The 23949-nt window shown below is 51.6% G+C and overlaps 3 protein-coding genes across 15 annotated transcripts in view; 2 read left to right on the top strand and 1 right to left on the bottom strand.

Moving 5' to 3' along the window:
* The window catches only part of Kyat1 (kynurenine aminotransferase 1), a 33747-nt gene extending 22868 nt beyond the window's left edge, over positions 1 to 10879 (top strand). For 4 of the 7 annotated variants that reach the window (XM_008761658.3, XM_006233811.4, XM_039105231.2 and 1 more), the window contains 12 exons: positions 316 to 374; positions 5049 to 5196; positions 7613 to 7762; positions 7838 to 7924; positions 8173 to 8301; positions 8707 to 8827; positions 9128 to 9204; positions 9294 to 9383; positions 9479 to 9665; positions 9752 to 9831; positions 10270 to 10356; positions 10438 to 10879. In XM_008761658.3, coding sequence (XP_008759880.1) covers positions 316 to 374; positions 5049 to 5196; positions 7613 to 7762; positions 7838 to 7924; positions 8173 to 8301; positions 8707 to 8827; positions 9128 to 9204; positions 9294 to 9383; positions 9479 to 9665; positions 9752 to 9831; positions 10270 to 10356; positions 10438 to 10500 — 1278 coding nt within the window. In that variant the 3' untranslated portion in view covers positions 10501 to 10879. 7 annotated transcript variants of the gene reach the window in all.
* An 842-nt stretch (positions 10880 to 11721) lies between these two features.
* On the top strand, positions 11722 to 19279 carry Spout1 (SPOUT domain containing methyltransferase 1). 7 transcript variants are annotated; one of them, XM_063284347.1, is made up of 12 exons: positions 11722 to 12075; positions 12271 to 12575; positions 12773 to 12901; positions 14565 to 14724; positions 15285 to 15374; positions 15463 to 15512; positions 15654 to 15784; positions 16665 to 16737; positions 16832 to 16930; positions 17413 to 17515; positions 17633 to 17780; positions 18568 to 19269. In XM_063284347.1, exons 2-12 carry the CDS (start codon positions 12326 to 12328, stop codon positions 18634 to 18636), a joined length of 1302 nt encoding a protein of 433 aa, XP_063140417.1. In that variant the 5' UTR covers positions 11722 to 12075; positions 12271 to 12325; the 3' UTR covers positions 18637 to 19269. The 7 variants fall into 7 exon arrangements, 6 of the variants coding, with proteins under 6 accessions (XP_063140417.1, XP_006233904.1, XP_063140418.1 ...); XM_006233842.4 differs by having other exon boundaries at positions 11722 to 12192; positions 12530 to 12575; XM_063284348.1 differs by having other exon boundaries at positions 11722 to 12404; positions 12530 to 12575.
* Positions 18755 to 21351, bottom strand: Endog (endonuclease G). Its single transcript, NM_001034938.1, has 3 exons — positions 20836 to 21351; positions 19694 to 19803; positions 18755 to 19057 (listed from the first exon to the last, which is right to left on the bottom strand). The coding sequence occupies exons 1-3, from the start codon at positions 21325 to 21327 to the stop codon at positions 18775 to 18777; spliced, it is 885 nt and encodes a 294-aa protein (NP_001030110.1). The 5' UTR covers positions 21328 to 21351; the 3' UTR covers positions 18755 to 18774.
* Positions 21352 to 23949: the final 2598 nt, after the last annotated feature.

Raw genomic sequence — 23949 nt, 5'->3', positions numbered from 1 at the left:
CTCCTCTTCCCAGCCCTTCAGGGGTCATCTGTAACCTGGCTATCGGGGCTCTGTCTCAGGACACACAGAGTCAGGACTGGTGGACTCCCCTCTCAGATCCTCCCTTAGGTGGGTGGTAGAGGCTGGAGCCCTTTCAGGAGTCAGCAAGGGTAGCTGGGAGAACAGGTCCCAGCTAGCTGGGCCATCTGAGCCTGGGTCTCCGCCCATTTCAGGAAAGCAGAGGGTGGGGCTATGACCTTAAAAGTTGCTGTCCAGGGCTTCTCACACACCACAGCAGGAAGATTCTCACACTGGACTTCCCTTCTCTGTACCCAGCTCACCATGACCAAACGGCTGCAGGCTCGGAGGCTGGACGGGATTGATCAAAACCTCTGGTGAGCTGACGGGCTGGGGATGTGTCTGGGTGTCTCTTCTCCCATGGGCCAACAATCTCTGATTGTAGTATCTCAGTGTATCCAGAACATGTATGACAGTCACAGCACAGGAGAGGCAAGACAGTGGCTAACATCAGATCTCTTGAGTGCCATCCACCTGGCTGGGCAGGAGACACTGCTACAAACTAGAGATTGTTTTCTCTCCCTGAAGGGCCTGTGGGCTAGCACCAGCTCCAAATCCAGCAGCAGCCATGGCTCCCCTGGACGATAACTGAGCCTTTGTACCTATGGCTTCCATACATCTGGGTTCATCCAGTTGGAAACCAAAAGCATTTTTTAAAAAAAGCATCCCTGGGCTGGAGAGATGGTTCAGTGGGTATGAGGACCTGTGGCATCTGCTAGAGTAGCTACCTAGGTTTACATCCTAGCACATACTATTGTTAAAACTGGGGCATAGCCATGTCTCATTGTAATTCCAGTGCTGTGAGAAACAAACAGGAGGGTTGATGGGACTTGTTGTGCTGCTCAGCTCCCTACCTCCAGATTAGAGAGAGGGATAGGAGAGTCATAGGTCGAGACACTAGCCCGCCTCCTCTGGGTTCTACACGCATGTTGATGGCTACACACACACACACACACACACACACACACACACACACACTCACACACACACATGCTGTACACACATACACATGTGTGCACTCACAAAAGGGAAAATGTACGCCCTTACTGAACACATAAAGACAGTTCTTCTTGCCCTCAGTCACTAAGAGCTGATTACAAGGCACATTCAGTGACAGGCATTGAGTATTCTAGGGAGGAACTATGTGGAAAGACAGGGACAGATCCACCAGACCTGCCTAACATGGGCAAGGCTCTGGGATTTATGCCCAGCATGAGGGGAAAAAAAAAGGACGTGGGAAGAGCGCTCGGATCTATGCAAATGCTATGCAAATCCAGAGATTGGATATCTGCCAATTTGGATATCCTGGATGCAGCCGGTCTGAAACCCATTTCTCCACAAATACTAAGGGGCAGCCTTCATTTTAGTTCATAGGTGCTTTAGGATAAGCTAAGCTAAGAAAGTTTGCTATGGAGACTGAGGAGATGGCTCAGTGGTTAGGTGCTTGCTGTGCAAGCATGGGGACCAGGGTTCAGATCCCCAGAACCCAGGTAAATCATGGCTCCCTGTCTGCAATGCCAACTTTGAAAGACAGAGACAAGAGGTCCTCAGAACAAACTAGCAGGTAGACAGGACCACTTGTATTGACAAGCTCTGGGCTTGACTGGGAGACCCTGTCTTATTGAATAATGTGGAAAATCAATGGAGAACAATGCTTAAAATCAACCTTAGTCCTCCACCTGCACACACACACACACACACACACACACACACACACACACACACACATTCACACCTGAGTGCCCATACATCCAGACATGCATTTACACAATTCACACCACAGACATATACATGACAATGGAATAGAAGAGGAAAGTATGATACAGGCCAGTATTTCCTCCCCTGCCCTGGGGAGGGCACCCAGGACTCCAGATTAGTGCACTAACACAGTTAGGATGTGGAAGGACAGTGTGCATGTTGTCGTTAGTGTTACAGTGAATACAGTGGAAATGTGTCTGAACGCGTTCATAAATCTCCTTCTCCCTTTCTGTACATTCAGCCAGGTGCAGAAACAGAACTGCATACCTGGAAACGTTCGGGGTGCGTGTACTCATCAGGGCTTTCTGGAGGGTCAGAACGGATACGGGGTTTATTAGGCTGTGGTTTAATTAACCAACAATGGCTGACTAGCAACAAAGTCCAGGAATCCATAGCCGTGCAGTCCAGGAGGCTCGGGGCTCAGCTGCTCTTCAGCTTACGCTGGACTCCACAGCCAGTGGAGGAACGGACTCGCCAGGGAGAGCAAGCAGCTTCCCTCTTCTGTGTCCTCTAGGCAGCCAGCAGAGGGCGTGGCCCAGACTAAACACCTTTAAACGTCTTCCCATCCCAAAAGATCCAGACTAAAGGGGGGTCTTCCCTCAAATGAGTTAACTAAGGAAAAATCCTCCCAGGCGTGCCCAGCCACCTGAACTTTCGTTAATTCTAGATGTAGTCCATTGACAACCAAGAACTGCCATCCATAGCCCTCCCAGCCACAGGACAGACTCTGGAGTCAACTCAACTGAGGAGTCACAGGCCCCTGAGCAACAACCCAGGAACCTTGCTTTAGGGGGTGGGGACAATACTGGGTATGGTGACACCTACCCATAATCCCCATGGTCTAGAGGCTGAGGCACGTGCCAGCCTCGGCTACATAGTTCCAGGACGACACAGCACAACAAACAAACAACCCAAGTAGTCAGACATGGGAGCTCATGACGATACCCAGCAGTTAAGAAGCAGATGAATCTCCCTGAGTTTGAACTCTACAATGAGAGTTCCAAAGAAGCCAGAATTACACAGTGAAACTCTTTTTTTCAAAACCAAACAAGGGCTAGAGAAATGGCTCAGCTGTTACCAGCGCTTACTGCTCTTGTAAAGAACTGGATTGCAATTCCCAGAACCCACGTTAGGTGGCGCACCACTGCCTGCAACTCCAGCTCTAGGGGATCTGACATCCTCTTCTGGCTTCACATAGGTAGATACACCTGAATTAAAATTAAATATCTTAAAAGATTGAAACATAATTAAATAAACAATTGGACAGATATAGTGGCAAATGCATGTAGCCCTAGCACTCGAGAGTCAGAGGCAGGAGGATGGTGAGTTTGGTGCCCACCTGGGCTTCATAGTGAGTTCTAGGCCAACCTGGGTTACAAAGAGAGACACCATCTCAAGGGGGAAAAGTGATTTTGGTTTTTGGTTTTAGAAAAAGTGGGGACCACTTTTCTTTCAGACTTCCCTATGGGCAGCATTTATGTTTTACAAAGTTCCCCAGATATCCTGTGGCCAGAAACTGGGGAGCCATGCCTGGGGATCCTGCCACTTCTGGCTGTCCTCTGGAGTCACACTGGACCACAAATCTTTTAAGTGGCTGGTCATGCACACAGTTATAGTGAAAGAGGAAGGAAGTCTTGCCCTGCAAAGCTACAGAAAAAGACAGAACCACTGCCCTCCCATCTGTGGGACCACACATCAAATATATATATATATATGTATATGTATATATATATGTATATATAGTTGATTGACACACACACTCATACACACTCTCTCTCACAAACACACACACACTCAGTCATACACACTCACACACACACATACTCATACACACAGACAACACACACATAGGCACGCACACACACACACACAATCACTCACACACATGCACACACACAGAGACCACACACTCACACACACATACTTACACACATGCACACACACTCACAGAGACCACACACTCACACATGCACACTCAGTCATACACACTCACACACATACACAAATAACACATACATACTCACACACAAGCACACACACACATACTCACACATACACATAGGCATGCACACACATACACACATTTGTGCACACACACACACACCATTTGTGAGAATCACACACCAGGTAGTGCTGAAGCTCATATGTCCTGTCCATGGTCCTGCCATGTCGCACAACAACAGGGCTTAGACCCTGTTCCAGACACATGTTGTGGTCTATGCTTGTGACTGTTTGTTTGGGACTGGAAAGATGGCCTATTCAAAAAAGTGGTGACCTCTGAGGCGTGAGAGCCTGAGTTTGGGTCAGCTAATTGTGGTGGTGCTCCTCTGTAAGCCCAGCACTGGGAAAGCAGAGGCAGGCGGATCCCTAGAAGTTTAGTGGCCAACTAGTCTAGTCTACTCAGTGGAATTCCAGAGCAGTGAGACGCCTTGGCTCAAACCAAAACATAGAAGGAGGCAGAGGAGGAGTGACATCCAGGGTTGTCCTCTGACCGTCACATGCACACCACATACACGCACTCGATGGCACACACACATCCTGATTCCCAAAAGCTCCTCCTGGGGTCACTCAACTCCCCAGAGCAATGCACAGGACTCAGAGAATGTGTTCCACTGACCTCACAAGCTTATTGAGAAGGCCATTGCCAAGATAGAAAGCAACAGCCTGTCATTGTCTGGCACTCAGCTCTGTCCTCAGACTGGCCCAGACCACAGGCAGTCACACAGGCCACGGGGTGGTGAAGTGAGCCCAGAGTTTCACACTGTGCTGGGGACCGGTACATAACAGGTTAGGACATCCTTTGGGTTCTCCCAATAATGCATCACCACACCCCACTCAGCAGACGTCTCTAAGGTGGAGGATTGTCCAGAGGGTGGAGCTTTGCCTGGTTTGCCCTCCAGCCAAGTGGAGAAAGAGCAACAAATGGAGAGCTAGTTAGGGGAAGAGAGCAGGCTGTAGACTATAGCGTGACAAGCCAGAGTCTCCTGCTTGCCAACCACAGTTTTGGATATAAATGTTTCACACCATAGTCATGGTCAAAGTTTGAAGTCTCCCAGACTGAGCCAGATGATTGGCACAGGACCTGGCCACCTTAAAACACGGGATCCATCATGTGTTGATAGAGGCGAGTTATCTTTCCAATTGTCTCATGTCCATCCTTACCTGCAAACAAGAACAAGTACCCCTGGGGGAAGAGGAGGCCCCCTGGGGGCTGACTTTCTATTTGTTGACAGGGTGGAGTTTGGCAAACTGACCAAGGAGTATGACGTCGTGAACTTGGGTCAGGGCTTCCCTGACTTCTCGCCTCCGGACTTTGCAACGCAAGCTTTTCAGCAGGCTACCAGTGGGAACTTCATGCTCAACCAGTACACCAGGGCATTTGTGAGTTTCCTGCCTCTCCTGAAGGTCCTGGGGAACAGGCATTGATGTAGCCCAAGTGTCAAGGCTCATGGGACAGAGTACAGATTAGCATCCCTCAGTTACTGAGAGTCCCCTGTACTGTACCTCAGGTCCCAGGGCAGAATGCACATCAGGACCCTGCATGATCAAAGCATCTGACCAGGGCTGTGAGAAAGGAGGAGGTGGCACATGGTAGGGGGAGCTTCCAGGAGGTGGTACCTCAAACAACCCAGGAAAGACAGCCTGCTGTTTGCAACAGACTAAGTCCCAGAAGCTCTGTGAGGAACCACACAATAGGCAGTTGCCAACACTGGACTAAAACAGTGCTTTTTGTTTTGTTTTGTTTTTAACACAGGGTTTCTGTGTGTGACCCTGGCTGTCCTGGTACTCTCTCTCTAGACCAGGCTGGCCTCTAATTCACATACATCCACCCGCCACTGTCTCCCAAGTGCCAGGATTAGAGGAATGAGCCACCGGTGCTGGCTAGAACAGTGCTTAAATTTAAATCTTAAATTTGCAATCTCAGCATCACCTGGAGGGAATTTCCCAACATTCTTTGTGATGACGCTTACTATTCTTTGCTTGAATGGACTCATCCTGTATGTAATATAATGTAAGTTGATGGCGTCCTTAAGGAATATATCCTCCCAGTCAAAGCCTCAGCCCTTTTACCCTTTAAAACCCGCAGCCCAGGGCCTGGGGGTGCCAAGCACTCGTTGTGCCGATGAGCTGTGTGCAGCTCCTCTCTCCCCTTTTAGCACCTCATGCATCGGTGTGGTGTTGAAACCATTCCCTCCTTTCTCTGCCTCCCTGTGTGCCCAGCACTCCCTCTCAAACTCACCAGTGGCAATTGGATCTCTGTGAGTTTGAGGTCACCCGGGTATACATAGGCAGTTCCAGGCCAGCCAGAGCCACATACTGAGACAGCCCCCTCCCCAAATAATGAAGGCTGCATACATTTAAATGTGGTAGACAAGTCTTGGTAAACTGTCCATGACTTAGGCTTACTCCTTGACATCCTACCAAGAGGCTGATCTCAGAGAAACGCAGAAGATTCTTTGCTTAAGCCAAAAGATAAAAGGCACCTTCATCTTTGATGGCGGAGCATTCGTGTGTTATGCCTAAGCCCCGTGTCTAATTTGCAGAGGTGGGGGCAGGCAGCCTGAGGAAGCATGAGCAGTCAGTCCTTCCTGTCACCTCAGTGTCTCCGGGCTGCTGTGCTCTGGCTACTTCCTTTTGATTTGGACACAGTCCTCTTTCAGTGTGCACCACTAAGTTCAACAGCCCCCTGACTCTACTTATGCTTCCACTGTGAGGTGCATTCTTAACTCGAGGTTTTGGGAGGGTGCGTGAAGGAGGAGGCAGCTCTGTCCCTCACAGATTGCGTTATTTGTGTCTCTGTGTGTGGACTTTGTTTCCATCTTCCTGTCTTCTGTCTGGCACGCTAGGGCACCGCTTAAGTTCTAGCCGTTCATTTAGTCACTTGGCTGTTGGGCCTGTCTTCTCCCCTCTCTCGGTGGCTCCTGACTGCTCATGCAGTGAGCCCACCCCTCTCGTGCTGCCACCTCCAGGACTTACCCCGCGAGGGCTATTTCCTCAAACTCTGCCCTGTGGGTGCCAAGTGTTCAGTCAGCATGTGTCAGTTCAGGAGAGGGAGGGGCCAGCCAAACAGCTCAGACACTTGAAGAATGACATGAACTCGGTCCCTAGATGCCACATGGTAGGCAGACAGAGCCACTCTTTAATGTTGTCCTCTGACCACCGTATGTGTAATATTGTACTTATGTGTGCACATGCTTGCACACACACACACACACACACACACACACACACACACACACACGATAAATAATTTTTCCTTTGAGGTAGGGTCTCTCTATGAAGTCCTTACTCTCCGGAAACTCTCTCTGTAGACCAGGCTAGCCTCAAATTCAGAGATCCGCCTGCCTCTGCCTCCTGAGCGCAGGATTTAAAGGTGTTCTCCACCCTGCCCCGCCAAATAAATGTTTTGTTGTTCGTAAGTTGTTTAGAAAGGAGAAAATAAACCTTCCTATTCTGCACCTCATTCTCTAGGACCTTGGGCAAGACAGTTCCTCAGGCATTCTATTTTGTACTGCACCCCAACAGTAATCTGTGGTTCCAGGGCTGGGGTGAGCACAAATGTGCCCTTTAGGCACTCAGGGAAGTGTGGGTTCCTGTTGCCCTGCTGTGCTGGAGGAGGAGACAGACACAATGTCAGCTTCTCCACACACACCAGCTCTGGGAGTGACTCCATGGCCCAGGCTGCTAGAGGAGACTGAGCCCAGGAAAGCTGACTTTGCTGGAAAGTGCCCGGGTGCAGGTGAGCTGAGAGGCTAGGCCGATCCTGGGTGCCTGACCATGCTGTCCTGGCTGGCAGGGTTACCCACCACTGACAAACGTCCTGGCAAGTTTCTTTGGCAAGCTGCTGGGACAGGAGATGGACCCACTCACGAATGTGCTGGTGACAGTGGGTGCCTATGGGGCCTTGTTCACAGCCTTTCAGGCCCTGGTGGATGAAGGAGATGAGGTAAGAAGTGACACCTGAATGGGAGGGAGGAACTCAGGGCAGTGCTGACCCCAGATAACCTGACCCTTGACCCAGGTCATCATCATGGAACCTGCTTTTGACTGTTATGAACCCATGACAATGATGGCTGGAGGTTGCCCTGTGTTCGTGACTCTGAAGCCGGTAAGGAATGCTGTGTGGTTGTGGGTAAGCAAAGACTGGGAAAGGATCCTGGGAGGTATGGGTCAGCTGAGGGACCCAAGGTACAAGCTGGGCTAAATCCTGGGACAAGGGACAAGGGAAAGGAGTCCTCTGAACTTATAGGCTGGAGGTAGAGTCCAGAGCTGAGAGCAGAGACAGGACAGATTCAAAAGGAGATGAGTTGTGGTCAGGAAAATAAATCCTGCTGCCCCTCCCACCTCCTCCTGCAGAGCCCTGCTCCTAAGGGGAAACTGGGAGCCAGCAATGATTGGCAACTGGATCCTGCAGAACTGGCCAGCAAGTTCACACCTCGCACCAAGATCCTGGTCCTCAACACACCCAACAACCCTTTAGGAAAGGTACCCAGAATCCATTCGGAGACCTCTGCAAGCACACTTTTCCTTCAGGTCTTGAGTGTGGACTCTCCCAGTTTCCTTGCATGAAGTGGGAAGGCTGAATGCCTGAAACTCTGAGGACCAATCCTCCCAGAGATGTGAAGGCTTGGGTGCATGGGCTGAGGGCCTGGGCACTTCCTGGTAGCTTTGAAACAGTGGCTTTATCTGTCTGTGCAGTGGGATCCAGACATAGCCACTCCCACAAGGTCAGGATGGCAGAGGTAGATGCAATATGGACCAATGTTGCATCTCAATATTACAAAGAGATGATTCAGAGAAGCCCCGAGACCTGGTCAGGTCCTGTGCTCTGAGCAGGCTCTGCACTTGGGGACAGTCCCAGCTGCACACCTGTGACCTTGGCCCCCACAGGTATTCTCTAGGATGGAGCTGGAGCTGGTGGCTAATCTGTGCCAGCAGCACGATGTCTTGTGCATCTCTGATGAGGTCTACCAGTGGCTGGTCTATGACGGGCACCAGCACGTCAGCATCGGTGAGCCGGGCCTGACACAGCATCCCCTGAACATCTGAGCAGAGCTTGAGCCCAAGCTGGGAGCAACCTAGGCCTGGGGATCAGGACCCAGGGGTGTGGAACTGAAAATGGTGTGACTATGGTCAGGACTTCCCCTTCCTGAGCTCTGAGGAAGGCAGTAGCCTCTGCTTCCCCAGGAAATGTAATGGGTCCTGCCAACAGCTTAGTGGATACCAATCCTCAGTTAAGAGACTGCTTGTCCCTGGGGCCCTTCCCTCCACCTTGCCCATTTCAGCATTTGCTCTTCTTGGCCCTGGGTAGCCAGCCTCCCTGGCATGTGGGATCGGACCCTGACCATCGGCAGTGCAGGCAAAAGCTTCAGTGCCACTGGCTGGAAGGTAAGTGTGAGCATGTGGCAGGCAGCAGCAGCGGGAGGACTGAGAAAGGCCTTCTCTGGTCCTGAGGACCCTGCTGTTTTCCGGTCTAGGTGGGCTGGGTCATGGGTCCAGATAACATCATGAAGCACCTGAGGACAGTGCACCAGAATTCTATCTTCCACTGCCCCACCCAGGCCCAGGTGAGAAGGGCAGGAAACCCCATGGTCTGGGAAGGTGGCCAGGAAAGCCCCCAGACAGGTCATAGCTGACCCATCTGTCCGTCTGTCCTGTCCAGGCTGCAGTAGCCCAGTGCTTTGAGCGGGAGCAGCAACACTTTGGACAACCCAGCAGCTACTTTTTGCAGCTGCCACAGGCCATGGAGCTGAACCGAGACCACATGATCCGTAGCCTGCAGTCAGTGGGCCTCAAGCTCTGGATCTCCCAGGGGAGCTACTTCCTCATTGCAGACATCTCAGACTTCAGTGAGTGGGCCTGCCCATGTCACTCAGGATTTGGGAAGGTACCAAAGTTGACCAGGACTCATCACAAACCTCTTTTGTTGCCCCAGAGAGCAAGATGCCTGACCTGCCCGGAGCTGAGGATGAGCCTTATGACAGACGCTTTGCCAAGTGGATGATCAAAAACATGGTAGGGCCAGCAGATGTAGTTGTACGGGGTCCTGTGCTTAGTGTAGTCAGGGGACGCCAGCCAAACCGTTCCCATGACTCCTGATACAAGGCTGACTGCAGAGCCTCTTTCTCCCTTGCACAAAAAGCCATGCTGGCCCCAGGAGGCCCTGCTCTTCTCTGAGCCTGGCCTTCCCTCTTAAGCAGTGAGCATCTGGCACATCTGCTCCGCTCACCCTGCTCAAACCTCTGAGGTTCCAACAAAGTTCTTCCCAGCTCTGCCAGGCACACGGTCTATTCAGTCTCTGCAACCTAGGAGGAGCCCACTATGAAACCCTAGGGCTTCTCTCCTGACCAGGCCCAGGAGATAGAGGGGACACACTCAGCCTTAGTGCCTGTCCCCTGAGCTGATGTCTTAGCTCTCAAGGCTAGACGCAAACATGGTCTTCCTCATCCCCAGGGCTTGGTGGGCATCCCTGTCTCCACATTCTTCAGTCGGCCCCATCAGAAGGACTTTGACCACTACATCCGATTCTGTTTTGTCAAGGTGAGAGAAAGCTGGGAGAAGGCCGCTGGGCCTGGATAGCCACTGGTTGGGGCAAGAGAAGACTCGGTGTATATCTTGCAGGACAAGGCCACACTCCAGGCCATGGATGAGAGACTGCGCAAGTGGAAAGAGCTCCAACCCTGAGGAGGCTGCCCTCAGCCCCACCTCGAACACAGGCCTCAGCTATGCCTTAGCACAGGGATGGCACTGGAGGGCCCAGCTGTGTGACTGCGCATGTTTCCAGAAAAGAGGCCATGTCTTGGGGGTTGAAGCCATCCTTTCCCAGTGTCCATCTGGACTATTGGGTTGGGGGCCAGTTCTGGGTCTCAGCCTACTCCTCTGTAGGTTGCCTGTAGGGTTTTGATTGTTTCTGGCCTCTCTGCCTGGGGCAGGAAAGGGTGGAATATCAGGCCCGGTACCACCTTAGCCCTGCCGAGGCTCTGTGGCTTCTCTACATCTTCTCCTGTGACCTCAGGATGTTGCTACTGTTCCTAATAAAGTTTTAAGTTATTAGGACCCTCAAGGCAGCTGCTCTCTTCCTTTAGACTGCCTGCTGAACAGGGCTCGGAATAGCTGGAAGGGACCTCAGAGAGCCTTCTTTATAAAGAAGGGGTGTGGGGACAGACTGGAAACTTGGAACTCATCTGAAGTCAGGCGACTTGTTCACGACCATCCAAATTCAGAAACAAGGTGTATGCTATGTTCCTCACGCTCAGAGTAAGCAAGTTGTAGGCTGGGTTAGGGTGTTCGTGTGTGGATAGGAATGGGGTCGAGAACAGCCTCCTAGGTACACAGAAGTGGGATCTGGTCCCTAGTTCTGGCTCCACTAAAGCAGCCGCAGCCCAAACCTCAGGCCTAGCTATTTCTCGACCAGCTAATATAACTGAAACCGTTCATTCTGATCTGAGTTCTGTCTCACGGCCCGTTAGTTAGTTACCTTCCTTCATATAAATAGAAATAAATAAATAATACTTTTAAAAAAGATTTATTTATTTATGTATGCGAGTACACTGCAGCTGTCTTCAGATACACCAGAAGAGGGCATCCGATCCCACTACAGATAATTGTGAGCCACCATGTGGTTGCTGGGAATTGAACTCTGGACCTCTGGAAGAGCAGTCAGTGCTCTTAAGCACTGAGCTATCTCTCCAGGCCCCTAAATAATACTTTTTAAAAAGACCCTGTATCCGTTATTTTTTTTATTTAAAGTACGACGACAAAACAAACAAATTAGATTGATAAAGAATAATGTCTGGACAAGGCTGGAGATATAGGGCACTGGTGGAGCACTTGATTTAGCATATTGACATATTTGTATTCCCAAGAAACTGAATGAATGGATAAATAAAAAGAAAGTGCAAATGAACGGGAATAAACTTCTAGTAATTTCCAGTAGGATCTCCTTACATAAAACATGGAAGCTGACTATCACCAGGGTACCAATCCAAAGGGCAGCACAGAGCCTTACTGGGTTCAGGACAACTTGGTGCTGTGAACTCGTTGCCCTGGAGACAGGACACCAGAGCTGCAGCCTCCGAACAGGCAGGTGGAGTTTCCGAGCTCCACCTCAGCCTGGCTCCGAGGATACGCCCCACGTTCGGCTGAGTCTCTGATTGGGTAGCTCTGCGGAGGTGTGGCCGGAAGAGGCGTGACTATTGGCAGGCGCGTGTTTTTCCTGGCAACATGGCGGAGCGCCCGGGGAAGCGTCCCTGTGGCCCGGTAGGTGGCGAACGGATGGGTTCCGGGGTAGTCCCGGGAGCTGCAGCGTCTCACAGTGGTGTCGGCCTGGGTCTTCTGCTACCTCCTCGCTCCTGGTCCGAGGCCTGAGCTTGTGGGGTTAGTTGATCCGATCTACATTCATCCGCAGGGCGACGGTGTCCTGAGTCCTCTCCTGGCTTGTTTTCTGATTTCTAGGGCGGCTTTATGGACAGACCTGTGTTCCCCTCCCCTCAGTTTCTTCTTTTGCCCCATGGAAATTCATTCCTCAACTTCCTGGTTGCTTACTGTGCCGGACCTGATCCCAGGCATTGTGCACAGCGAGTCCCTGGGTACTTCCTCCACCCTGCCTGATTTTGAGAGAGTCAGATGGTGGGAGCCTCGCGGGGTTGCACCTCTCTTATATGTGGCAGTTCAGCCTCTCATTCTTCCTCCTTCCTTCCTTCCTTCCTTTCAGGGTGAACACGGCCAAAGGGTTGAATGGCGAAAATGGAAGCAGCAGAGTAAGTAAAGGTGGAGGCGGAGTTGGGCAAGCGTTCTGAGCCCTCCCTTCCCTCCTACTGCCCTGCCAAACCCTCATTGGGTCTCAGTATATCCAAGTGGAGCTGCATTGGCGGCTTCTCCAGAGCTCAGGCTGGCTCAGTGAGAGGGAACTCTCCTCACTATGCCAAGTCCTCTTCTCCCACCAATTCTTCTCCAGAGAAAGAGGAGAAAAAAAAGTGGAAGGACCTCAAGATAATGAAAAAACTGGAGCGGCAGCGTGCCCAAGAGAAACAGGCTAAGCGCCAAGAGGAGGAGGAAGAGGCGGCTGCCCAGAGGAGCAACCAAGGTAAGCAGCTGGGCCTGGAGAGGACACAGGTTGTGGCCTGCAGCAGACCCTCTCAACGAACCTGCTTCCAGCTCAGACCCCTTGAGCACTTTCTTTTTTTTTTTTTTTTTTTTTTTTTTTGGTTCTTTTTTCGGAGCTGGGGACCGAACCCAGGGCCTTGCGCTTCCTAGGTAAGGGCTCTACCACTTGAGCTAAATCCCCGGCCCCCTGATTGGCACTTCTAACATCCTGACCTGTGGTGCAGGAGGAGAACGCTGTGTGACAGCATGAGTCCTGGTTGTAAGCTTCTGGACCTGGCTCCCCCTATCTTGTGTTATGCCCTGAGTGGTCTGTGTCAGTGCATTCTCCCTAACAGAATATCTTTTGCTGCCCATGGTGATACACACAGCCACCGCCTCAGCACCAGGGAGCTGAGGTGAGAAGATGGAGAACTCAAGGCTAATCCTGGCAAGTAGTGAGGCCCTGTCTAAAAGTCTCATTGGTGCCTGTTAGTGAGCGATATCACTGTACCTTTGAGGAGCCCAGAGACAAGAACCTGAGACACGAAACATCCATTCATGGTCCCTGGCAGTGATGTCTAAGTGCCTCCTCCTTTTGATCAAGAAACCGCAGGAGGGGACGAATGTGGTGGATCCTCTCCAGCCAGGCCACCAATCTCCTATCTCAGCTACCCACCACTTCTGGGACTGCAGGCGGGATACATACATGGCTTTCCTGGGTGAAGGCCATTGTTTCCAGGATCCTGTGCTTGTCTGGGTACCGGTTTGTCAATGCTCATGTCCTCCAGTTGGTGAGCTTTCACATAGAAATCCTCCTTCCCGTACTGAAAGCCACGTCCAGACTACTGTGACGTCTGGTCCAGTGTAATGCCATGTGAGTGCCTGGTACTTTATTAATAACGAGGACAAGCCTCTTTCCATATTAAACAGATAAAAAGGTGGTTTTTTTTCATAAATATATTCAAATGAGTTCAGCCTGGTACCTTAAATCTGTACTTCCTCTCACTTGGGAAGTTGACACAGGAAGATCATGTTTGAGAGTAACGTGAGGACTACAGTAGGACTCCCCATAGAAAAGGGAAAACAAACAAACAAACAAAACACCAGCCAGTGATTTGTAAATGTTGATTGGATCCCAAGGTGTGGATCCTGCAGGCAGACGGAGGACCTGATGCTTCCTGGAGCTTCTGTAATATCAAATGCTCGTTATACTTTTGCTTTTGTTCTTAAAGATTTGTTCATGTGTTTTACATATCTGGATGTTTTGTCTGCATGTATAACTGAAAACCAGAAGGCACTGGATCCCCTGGGTCTGTAGTTTTAGGGGATTGTGAGCCATCGTGTGGGTGCTGGGAACTGATCTCAGGACCTGTGGAAGAGCAGCCCCAGTTTAGCTCTTCTCATCCACACTTGACAGCTAAGCCAGGAGGTGGATATAGGCCAGTGCTGCTGACTGATGCTTTACCCTGTCCTCTGGGCTTTCTTATTTTAAGAAGCCTTGGGGGCTTTAGTTCCTGAAGAGATTGAAGCCAAGAGGAGCTTGATGATCTCAAAATTCCTCCGTGTCAGACAGTTCTCTTCCCCTGAGCCACGGGACACATGCAAGGGAGGGGAGGCCCACAGCCCATCAGACTGACTAAGGAACACCCCCCTGCCTCTGCTAGGACGGCCTTACACTCTGAGTGTGGCCCTGCCAGGCTCCATCCTGGACAACGCCCAGTCACCTGAACTCCGCACCTACCTGGCTGGCCAGATCGCCAGAGCCTGCGCCATCTTCTGTGTGGATGAGATTGTGGTGTTCGATGAGGAGGGCCAGGATACCAAGTGAGTCTTTGGGGAGAGGGGAGGACCAGCAGGGTGGCTGTGGCTCTGTCCTGCTCCTCGTGCCCTGCCCGGCTGCCTGGGAGGAGCTCTCAAAGGCAGCTGCAGATGAACCTTGTCTCTCCCTTGGTGCTAGAGAGTGGACTTGTTTTTGCCCATGCTCTACTCTGAAGCACATGACACTCAGCACTTCCCTGGTTGTGGGTTTGTGTAACATTTCTTTACGGTGCTTGTATACAAACACCAGTGTGGTTGTGGAGATTGGAATGCAGTTTGAGCTGAGCACTGGTGGCACACGCCTTTGATCCCAGTACCCAGGAGGCAGAGGCAGGCGGGTCTCTGAGAGTTCAGGGACAGCCTGGTCTACAGAGCAAGGAGGACTGCCAGGGCTACACCAAGAAACCAGTCTCCAAAAAGAAGTGGAAAAAAAAAAAAAACTGGTGGGAGTCAGATTGCCAGGCCTCCTTTCCCAATGGGGTTGTGGGCATGGAATTTCGGTCTTCAGGATTAGCCATCTCAGCAACCCAGCACTTGGGTCTGGAGGCCTGTCTTAATCTTTCCAGGAGTGTGGAGGGAGAATTCAGGGGCGTTGGCAAGAAGGGGCAGGCATGTGTCCAGCTGGCCCGCATCCTGCAGTACCTGGAGTGTCCACAGTAAGTGTGAGGTGAGGGTGGCATCACCTTTGAGGTAGCTGGGGGGCAGCCTCCCCGTGACGGTCCTGACAGCTGCATTCCTGCCTAGGTATCTGAGGAAAGCGTTCTTCCCCAAGCACCAGGATCTGCAGTTTGCAGGTACGGCTGCTGTGCCTGTCCCATCCCCCCTGGCTCATCCTCAGGCACTGAGAAATCATCCCGCCCCACAGACACCTCCAGGTAGGAAGGCAGGCCCAGAGTAGAGCCTGGCCTGACGTCACCCTCCTGTCCCCTGCCCAGGAATCCTCAACCCGTTGGACAGCCCTCACCACATGCGTCAGGATGAAGAATCTGAGTTCAGAGAAGGCGTCGTGGTGGACCGGCCCACCAAGGCTGGCCACGGCTCTTTGGTCAACTGTGGAATGAAGAAGGTAGGAGTGGGAAGGCGGCCTGTGGTACACTTGGGGACACTTGCTATCTATGAAAGACAGGTGAGGACACATGAACGAGGAGACCTGGACTCCAGGCCTGCTGTGAAACACTAATGAACCCAAAGTGGGGCTCCAGAGAGGAGCCCCTCGCGGCTGCAGAGGTGGCTCACAGGCTACAGAGCACGGGCTGCTCTTGCAGAGGACCCATGTTCAACACGCAGAACCCTGCTGTGGATCACAAAGCCCTGGAACTCCCTTCTGGGGAATCTGGTGCCCTCTTGTGGCCTCCATGGGCCCCAGACATGAGCATAACTCCCTGGCACACATGCAGCCAAAATACCCACACACCTAAGGAAGCGAGAAGGAACCATGCTCTGGATTTCTTGTTGGCGCTGTGCTGTTTTTCTGTTGATTTCGTTCCTGAGCTTTAATCATGCCCCATGATGGTATGTTCTCAGCTTTGCTGTTTTTGAGGTTAGGTAGATTTAAATTTTTCCACCTTTAATCTGTGTGTGAGAGAGTGTGTGGGTAAATAGGCTCATGCCAAGGAATGAATGTGAGGTCAAAGGGTAACTTGGCAGGTGTCAGTTCTCCCACTGTGTAGGAAGTGAACTCAGGTCCTCAAGCTTGGGGACGGGAGCCTTTACCCGGTGAACCATCTTGCCGGATCCAAGTGTAGCTTCGTAGACACTGTCTCTCTCCATGTTGTAAGCCCTGGGCTTGCATTGCTGACCAATGCCCTGTATAATTGTTCTGCATGAACAGCCCTTCTTAGCAGGTCCCACCCACTGCCAGAAACAGGGTGGCACATTGACCTGGGGTCTCTGAGGACATTGTCCCCTTTGTGTTGTGCCTCTCACTTGTGCTAGCTTCTCTTCAGGAAGTGAAGATTGATAAGAAACTGGACCCTGGACTTCGGGTGACCGTGCGGCTGAACCAGCAGCAGCTCCCAGGTATTGGGGGCCACCTTGACCCTGACAGCTGCCCCTTAGAGCTGCCTCCTCGCTACCGGCCTCCTTGGTTTTCACAGCCTGTCCTATTCTCCAGAATGCAAGACGTACAAAGGAACAGTCGTGTCGTCACAGGACCCCCGCACCAAAGCTGGTCTCTACTGGGGCTACACTGTCCGGCTGGCCTCCTGCCTCAGTAAGAACTGACGTCCCTCCCCAAGTGTCCATCTGTCCCACTTGTGAGACCCACAGATCAGGGTCTCTGTCCTACCAAGATGTGTGTGTAGGTGAAGCCTCCTCTAGTCTCTGGTCTCATCTCTGGTACCCCAGTCTCCCCGAACATCTCTGTGAATGCTAAGAACATCTGAGAACAGGAGGTGCTTGGCCCCTATCCTGCTGCAATCTTAGCTCTAGCGAGGCCAGCACAGAAATCTCACTGTCATTTGAGACCAGCTTAGATACCTGAGAGCAAGACCTTGCTGACTTAAGTATCATGACTGCTAAACGTCGTCTGGGGCTTGGGAGCTTCTCCCTGCCTACCCCGAATGTTCCCCAGGCAAGGTCAGCGTCCCAAGAGCAGTGGATGCCTTCTTTACCTGACCTCTCCCTCCACCTGACCCTACACTGTACTAGACACACAGCCGAGAGCAAGACCCCACTGAGTCTGCCCACCCCCAGGTGCTGTGTTTGCCGAGGCTCCCTTCCAGGATGGGTATGACCTGACCATTGGGACATCAGAACGTGGCTCCAGCGTGGCCTCTACCCAGCTGCCCAACTTCAGGTGAGTGCTGCTTAGTACAGGAACTGGGCCCTAATCCACAGCGGGTTAGGGACCTTAGGCTCTGGAGACTGCAATCAGTGGAGCCTTGGTGTCAGTGTCTCCCTCTCTGGGTACCAGGCATGCTCTTGTGGTGTTCGGAGGCCTCCAAGGGCTAGAAGCTGGAGTGGATGCTGACCCGAACCTTGAAGTGGCTGACCCCAGTGTCCTCTTCGACTTTTATGTCAACACATGCCCTAGCCAGGGCAGTCGTACCATCCGCACCGAGGTGAGCCGCAGCCACTGGCACCCAGCTCTTGTGACCCACACAGCATGCCTTTTCTAAAAGACACTTAGGGATGTTTTGTCTGCATGTACTTGTGTCCATCTGTACATCGGGAGAGGGCGTTGGATCCCAGGAGACTAGAGTTAGGAACTGTCATGTGCATTCTGAGAATTGAACTCAGGACTTGAGGAAAAGCAGCCAGTGCCCTTATCCACTGAGCCATCTCTCCAGCCCCATTTAAATAGCTTTTCTGAAGCTGGGATCTTTACCACAGCAAACTAGGGGCAGGACCTGGATACAAGAGCACAGGAGTTGCCTTCCTGGCCCTGTAGTAGTCTCACGTGCCTAGGCCAAGGGACCCAGGTGTCCTGTCTGTCCCTCTGCAGGCCCTCTGGCTTCCGTGTGCTTGCCTAGGTCCCTCCGGGTGTTCGGTTCTGTTTTTTTTTAACCCATCCCCCCTCCGAGTGTCCCCTCTGGGTGTTAGACATTTCTGTTCCTGGGGAAAGTGGAACAAGATCCCAGCATCCACAGATCCATGCAACCGTCCTTGAGGCCAGCATGGGCTGTGTCCCTATGGGGATCACAGGGAGGCTCTGTTCCTCCTTCAGCCTCAGGGGCGGTGACTCTGCAGATGAGCAGCCCCAGTCTCCCTGTCTGAAGCCCTGCCCATGTTACTAATTCCTGCCAACCAGTCGTCTTTCCCCTCCTGGCTCTGAGGTAGACCCCACGTGGGGCTCTGAAAAGGAAGGCTGCCTGCCTACCAGGTCACAACCAACTTCTTTTATTCCAGGAGGCCATACTCATCTCACTGGCCGCTCTGCAGCCTGGCCTCACCCAGGGAGGGGCGCGACCCACCTGACAGCCCTCTGGATCCAGGATGAGAGGAAGCAGCAAGACAAGGAGGATCACAGGGAGTAGAGATGGTCAAGACTTCTCTCCAAAAATAACTGCCTTTAATGCGAGCCGTCTCCCAGAGTCTTGAGTGAGTCCTACTCCATCACTTGCTACCAGCAGTGATGGCCTTGAGGTTTCCAGCTCGAGCCAGAATATTGGGCACGAAGAGCAATCCCGAGGCCCGCTCGATGCTCTCGATGGGCACTAGGAAGCGCTCCAAAGGGAGAGTCTCATCCACCGGGGCATTGGGCATCACATAGGAACGCAGCTCGATTTGCCCACTGGCTGCCTCCAGGATCAACACCTTGAAGAAGTGTGTGGGCACTGCCACGTGGTTCTTCCCAATAACCTGGTACTTCACATAGGACTTCCCATCAGCCTCGGTCCTGTGGATAGACCCAGGCACAGGTGGCCAAGAGGCCTGGTTAGATTCAAGGTCACCTCTTCCAGGAAGCCTCCTCTGACCTAACTTCCAACAAGAAGTTTGTTTGTGCCTGATTCCTCCTTTGGTCTGGGAACTATGTATGGTGGGGACCAATGCTTTTCTGCCCAATGCTGGTTCAGACAGAATGGGTGGCAATAAATGAAGATAGAGGAATGAGTTCTAATGAGTTCTCTAGACCTGGATGCTCACCCATGCTCACACGACTAGAACCTGTCCCATAGGCCGTACACCAAACAAGCATGAGTGGAGGCCATGATTGATGCTCAGTGGACACCACAGAGTTTCCTCAGCAGCTGCCGCCTCGTGCAGCCTGTGCTGGTGACACTTCCTGCGGCTGTCCAGAGGAGCAAAACTGGCTCACTTGTCTGGAAGATCAGAGGCAGCGGTGAGAGAGACCCTTGTGTAGCAACAGGTTACAGGTGGTGAGGCATGAGAAGCGGGGGGGGGGGGGGGGGGGGGGGAAGGCAGGTGTGAGGCCAGGCACCTGCGGGCACAACAGAGTTCTAGGCCACCCTAAGGTCTCCGGCTACAGTGATGCAGAAAGCATGAGGTTGGAGAACAGGAGCTGCAGCCTTACCTGGGCAGGAAAAGAGGCCCTGTGCAGACATAAACGTTTTGGTAAGTTCGAGTCAAGCTGCGGCTGTACTTCTCAAGGTTGTTCCAGGCATGCTGGTTGAGGTGTGGCACCTGGTGGGAGAAGCCAGGCTCAGGAGCACACCTCGGACCTTCTATTAGGGATGTCCCAAGTCCTAAGGTCGATTCCCAAACATTTGGAGGACAGGGCTCAAGAAAGGGGTCACTCCTTGAGGCAATATGACTACAGGTGTTAAGCCAGTGCTAGCCACACCCCATCCCTGGCACTCCAAATCTTTAAGCTTTCCCCAACTCAAAGAAAGGAAAGAGGGAACATTAGTCACTCAGAGACCCCTAAGGTCCCTTGAAACTCCCAAACCTCAGGACAAGCTCTAAAAAAGGTGTGAGTAGGGGGCTGGGGATTTAGCTCAGTGGTAGAGCGCTTGCCTAGGAAGCGCAGGGCCCTGGGTTCGGTCCCCAGCTCCGAAAAAAAAAAAAGAACCAAAAAAAAAAAAAAAAGGTGTGAGTAATTCTAGCACTCAGGAGGCAGAGGCAGGCAGATCTCTTGAGTTCCAGGGTAGCCTGGGCTACACAGAGAAACCCTGTCTCAAACCTTCGAGCAACTGGGGCTGGGGATTTAGCTCAGTGGTTAGAGCGCTTACCTAGGAAGCGCAAGGCCCTGGGTTCAGTCCCCAGCTCCGAAAAAAAAGAACCAAAAAAAAAAAAAAAAAACTTCGAGCAACAAAAAGGGGTGGAGTGTTGTGTGGGCTCCTGTTCATCTCCATCCACTGAATGGATGTCCCAGAAACCTATTTCACGATCAAGGCCCTGCTGGGAGCTGGTGTAGTGCTAACAATGTGTCCTGGTGGTGTGACTGGCACCAGCAGCCCAACTTCATGGCAGCTGTTTCCCTGGCAGCTGCTGTAGGCCAGCTCCAGGGTTCCCTGAGGAAGCACTTTGGGTCGCTTGCTATTGACATTGCTGCAGCTAATCACTGCTTAGTGCACTGCTTGCCACGGGAGGCTGAAGAGGGATGAACCCGGGACTCTCCAGTGCGACCATAGGATTCCTCCCTCCCGCCACCATGCACGTGTAAAGTAAGATCTAGGCGCTGCGTTGAGGCAGGCGACAAGGGTCCCGGACTACCTGAGGCGCTACGTTGCTCAGGTAGAAGGTGTCGTCCATGGCCCGCTGACTCCAGCGGTGATTGGCGGCGGCCGCCAAGTGGCCGCGGTCAAAGCCACTGCCGCGGTAGTCCGCATTGGTGGCGCGGTGGTACGCGTGCACAGAATCGTCCTCGTGGAAGTCGCAGGCGCGACGGTCCCCATCGCCACGGAGCCGCTCTGGCCTCAGCTGCTCCAACACCCAGAGCGCACCGCGCGTGCGCGGGTCGTAGCTCAGCACGTAGGACTCGCGGCTCCGGAGCTGCGCCACGCCGGGCAGCCCGTACTTGGCCAACTCTCCGGTGCTGCCAGCCGGTCCCCCCGGCAGCGCGGGAAGATCGGCCGCGACAACCGGCAACACTGGCACTCGGCCCAGCAGCCCCGGCCCTTTACCCTCTCGCCGCCGCCAATGCTCTGCCGCGGCGCCCAGGCCGGCGCCCAGCGCCAGGGTCAAACCGGCCCGTAGCGCGCGCATGCCTACCGGAGGACCAGCGCGCTACCTAAAGAAAAAAAAGCTACAGCAAAAATGCGAAGGAGCCTGTGCCGTGTCCCCCACGCCCTTCAGCTGCCCTTTTAAGACAGGGCAAGGGCCTGGTACCGCCCTACCCGCTTGCCATTGGTCGTTCCACGTCTGGCTCCGCCTCGCCTTGTACTGCTCACAAGTCCCTGGGAAATCTAGTTGCTTTTAAACAGGACAGAACCCCAAATCTGTCAGACCCCTCCTGTGCACCCATCCTCCTGCCACCAAATGAGCGAAGGATTCCTGTAGATTGACTAACAGTAGGACGCAGGTGAAAACTGTAGCTGCTGATAACCGCCTGGAATTGAAACTTGCTAATAAGGTTAACAAAAACAGCTATACTTCCTGGTGTCTTAACTTCTCAACCCGTTTCATGGGTTGGGCCTGGCAAGTTGGTTGTGTAGGCCAGTGATTCCTGTCCACAGGACAGGGGCTGGATAAGAATATTTCCTGCATATCAGATGAAGCAATATTTAACCTATGAATATATTAAGACTGCAACCTTATTAAGGTGAAGGAAGAACGATATGTAAAAACTGAAGAAAAGGGGTTGGGGATTTAGCTCAGTGGTAGAGCGCTTGTCTAGCAAGCGCAAGGCCCTGGGTTCGGTCCCCAGCTCCGAAAAAAAAAAAAAAAAGAAAAAGAAAAAAGGAAAAAAAACTGAAGAAAATTGGGCTGAGAGTGTACAGTCACAGCTATACCCATTAGCATGAGACAGAACCAATTATGCATTAAAAGATAATTGGGGTAGGGCGCTGGAGAAATGGTTCAGCGGTTAAGAGCATTGACTGTTCACAAAGTCCTGAGTTCACTTCCCAGCAACCAAATGGTGGCTCACAAATATCTTTAATGGAATTTGATGCCCCCTTCTGGTGTGTCTGAAGACAGCAACAGTGTACTCATATAAATAAAATAAGTCTTTTAAAAAAGATAAATAGGGACATAGGGCATCTGTACATGTTGACAAACAAAGGGTATTGGAGGGAAATCATATAAATACATTTGGTTGATTGGTTAATTTTTTTTTTAAGACAGGGTTTCTCTGTGTAACCCTGTCTGTCCTGGAACTCAGAGATCTGCCTACCTCTGCCGTCCAAGTGCTGGAATTAAAGGTGTGTGCCACCATGGACCATTGAAACAAATTAATGGAAAAAAAAGAACCAAGTTTGGGCTGAAGTCATGGTGCAGCATTCAGAGCACTTGTTGGTCTAGCAATGGTCCCAGGTTCAGTTTCCAGCACCTACATGCAGGCCACAACCATCTGTAACACCAAAAGATTTGTAGGCGAAACACCTATACAGACAACATAATTTTGTTTTCTTTTGTTTTAAAATTTTATTTACAGTGAGTACACTGTACCTGGGTGAATACATGGGCAATGGTACAAAACCTTGTGATTTGTGTGATGGCTAATTTGTCTAAATGTTAGAAGTTTTCTGTGAGATGTACAGAGGGGGGTTGGGGATTTAGCTCAGTGGTAGAGCGCTTGCCTAGCAAGCACAAGGCCCTGGGTTCAGTACCCAGCTCCGGAAAAAAAAACAAACAAACAAACAAACAAAAAGAGATGTACAGAGGGGAACGAAAACTGTGTAAAGATAAATGACTTATGTTGCCATGGTGATTTTTCCAGGTCTGAATAAACATCTGTGCAGTACTGCTTGTGTGAGCACCACCGTCTGGTTGTTTCTTGTTACTGCAGGCTGTATCTTTTCTCTAGTTTTGGTTTTTGTTGCTGGCTGGCTGTTCACAGATTCAGAGAGGTGTTGCATCAATCTCCTGTGAGCACTACTTTCTACTTTATTCTCCTTATTGTAGGCTCTATTTTTTTCTGTTTTTGGTTTTTGTTTCTGGTTGTGCCTTTCTGTGTTCATTGACTCCAAATAATGCCACATCTTTCTGTGAACAAAGCTGTGAATTTGTTTCCGTGACTGGTTTGCTGTTAGGACAGACGTGTCTGGGAGCTGTGGCTAAAGAAGGGCCAGGAGATGTCCTCAGTCTAGGTCTGGGGTATGCAAGAGCTCCAGGAAGCTGAGAGACATCCACCAATCTGGTTCTTTTTTTCTTGTGTGAGTACTCCATTTTCTGGTTGTTTCTTGTTTCTGCCTGATAGAGAGGAAAGGTTGGACTTGTGTTTTGGGTGTCATAGAGAGGTCTTTGTCATGAGTGCCACTTTCTTGTTGTTTCTCAGGGGTTTTTTTGTTTTATTTTTCTTGTTTGTTGTGGTGTTGTGTTGTGTTTGTGTTTCTCGTTACAAGGTGACTTTGATAAAGTGACTTGGACTTTGATGGCTATATTAACATGAAGCAGGTTACGTCTACCACATTCTACAGGTTCCCTTCACCAAAGAAGAGGCCAGAAAGCTGGTTCCTGGCCCCACAGGGGAGCCCACCAGTAACCAAGCAACTGTGGATGCTTACTTCCCCCTATCTCACCCAGACTGGGATTTTCACACCACCCAGTCTGAGAGCAGGTCCTTAGACTATTGTCAGGTTCTGCTGTTAGGTCTCAAGGCACCTGCAAGAAAGCCCACAAATTTGTCCAGAGTGTATGACATTAGGCATGGAGAAAAGGAAAGGC

The sequence above is a fragment of the Rattus norvegicus genome, chromosome 3 (assembly GCF_036323735.1).
Source record: "Rattus norvegicus strain BN/NHsdMcwi chromosome 3, GRCr8, whole genome shotgun sequence".
Classification (NCBI taxonomy): Eukaryota; Metazoa; Chordata; class Mammalia; order Rodentia; family Muridae; genus Rattus; species Rattus norvegicus.
This window is presented reverse-complemented; position numbering and strand designations above follow the sequence as displayed.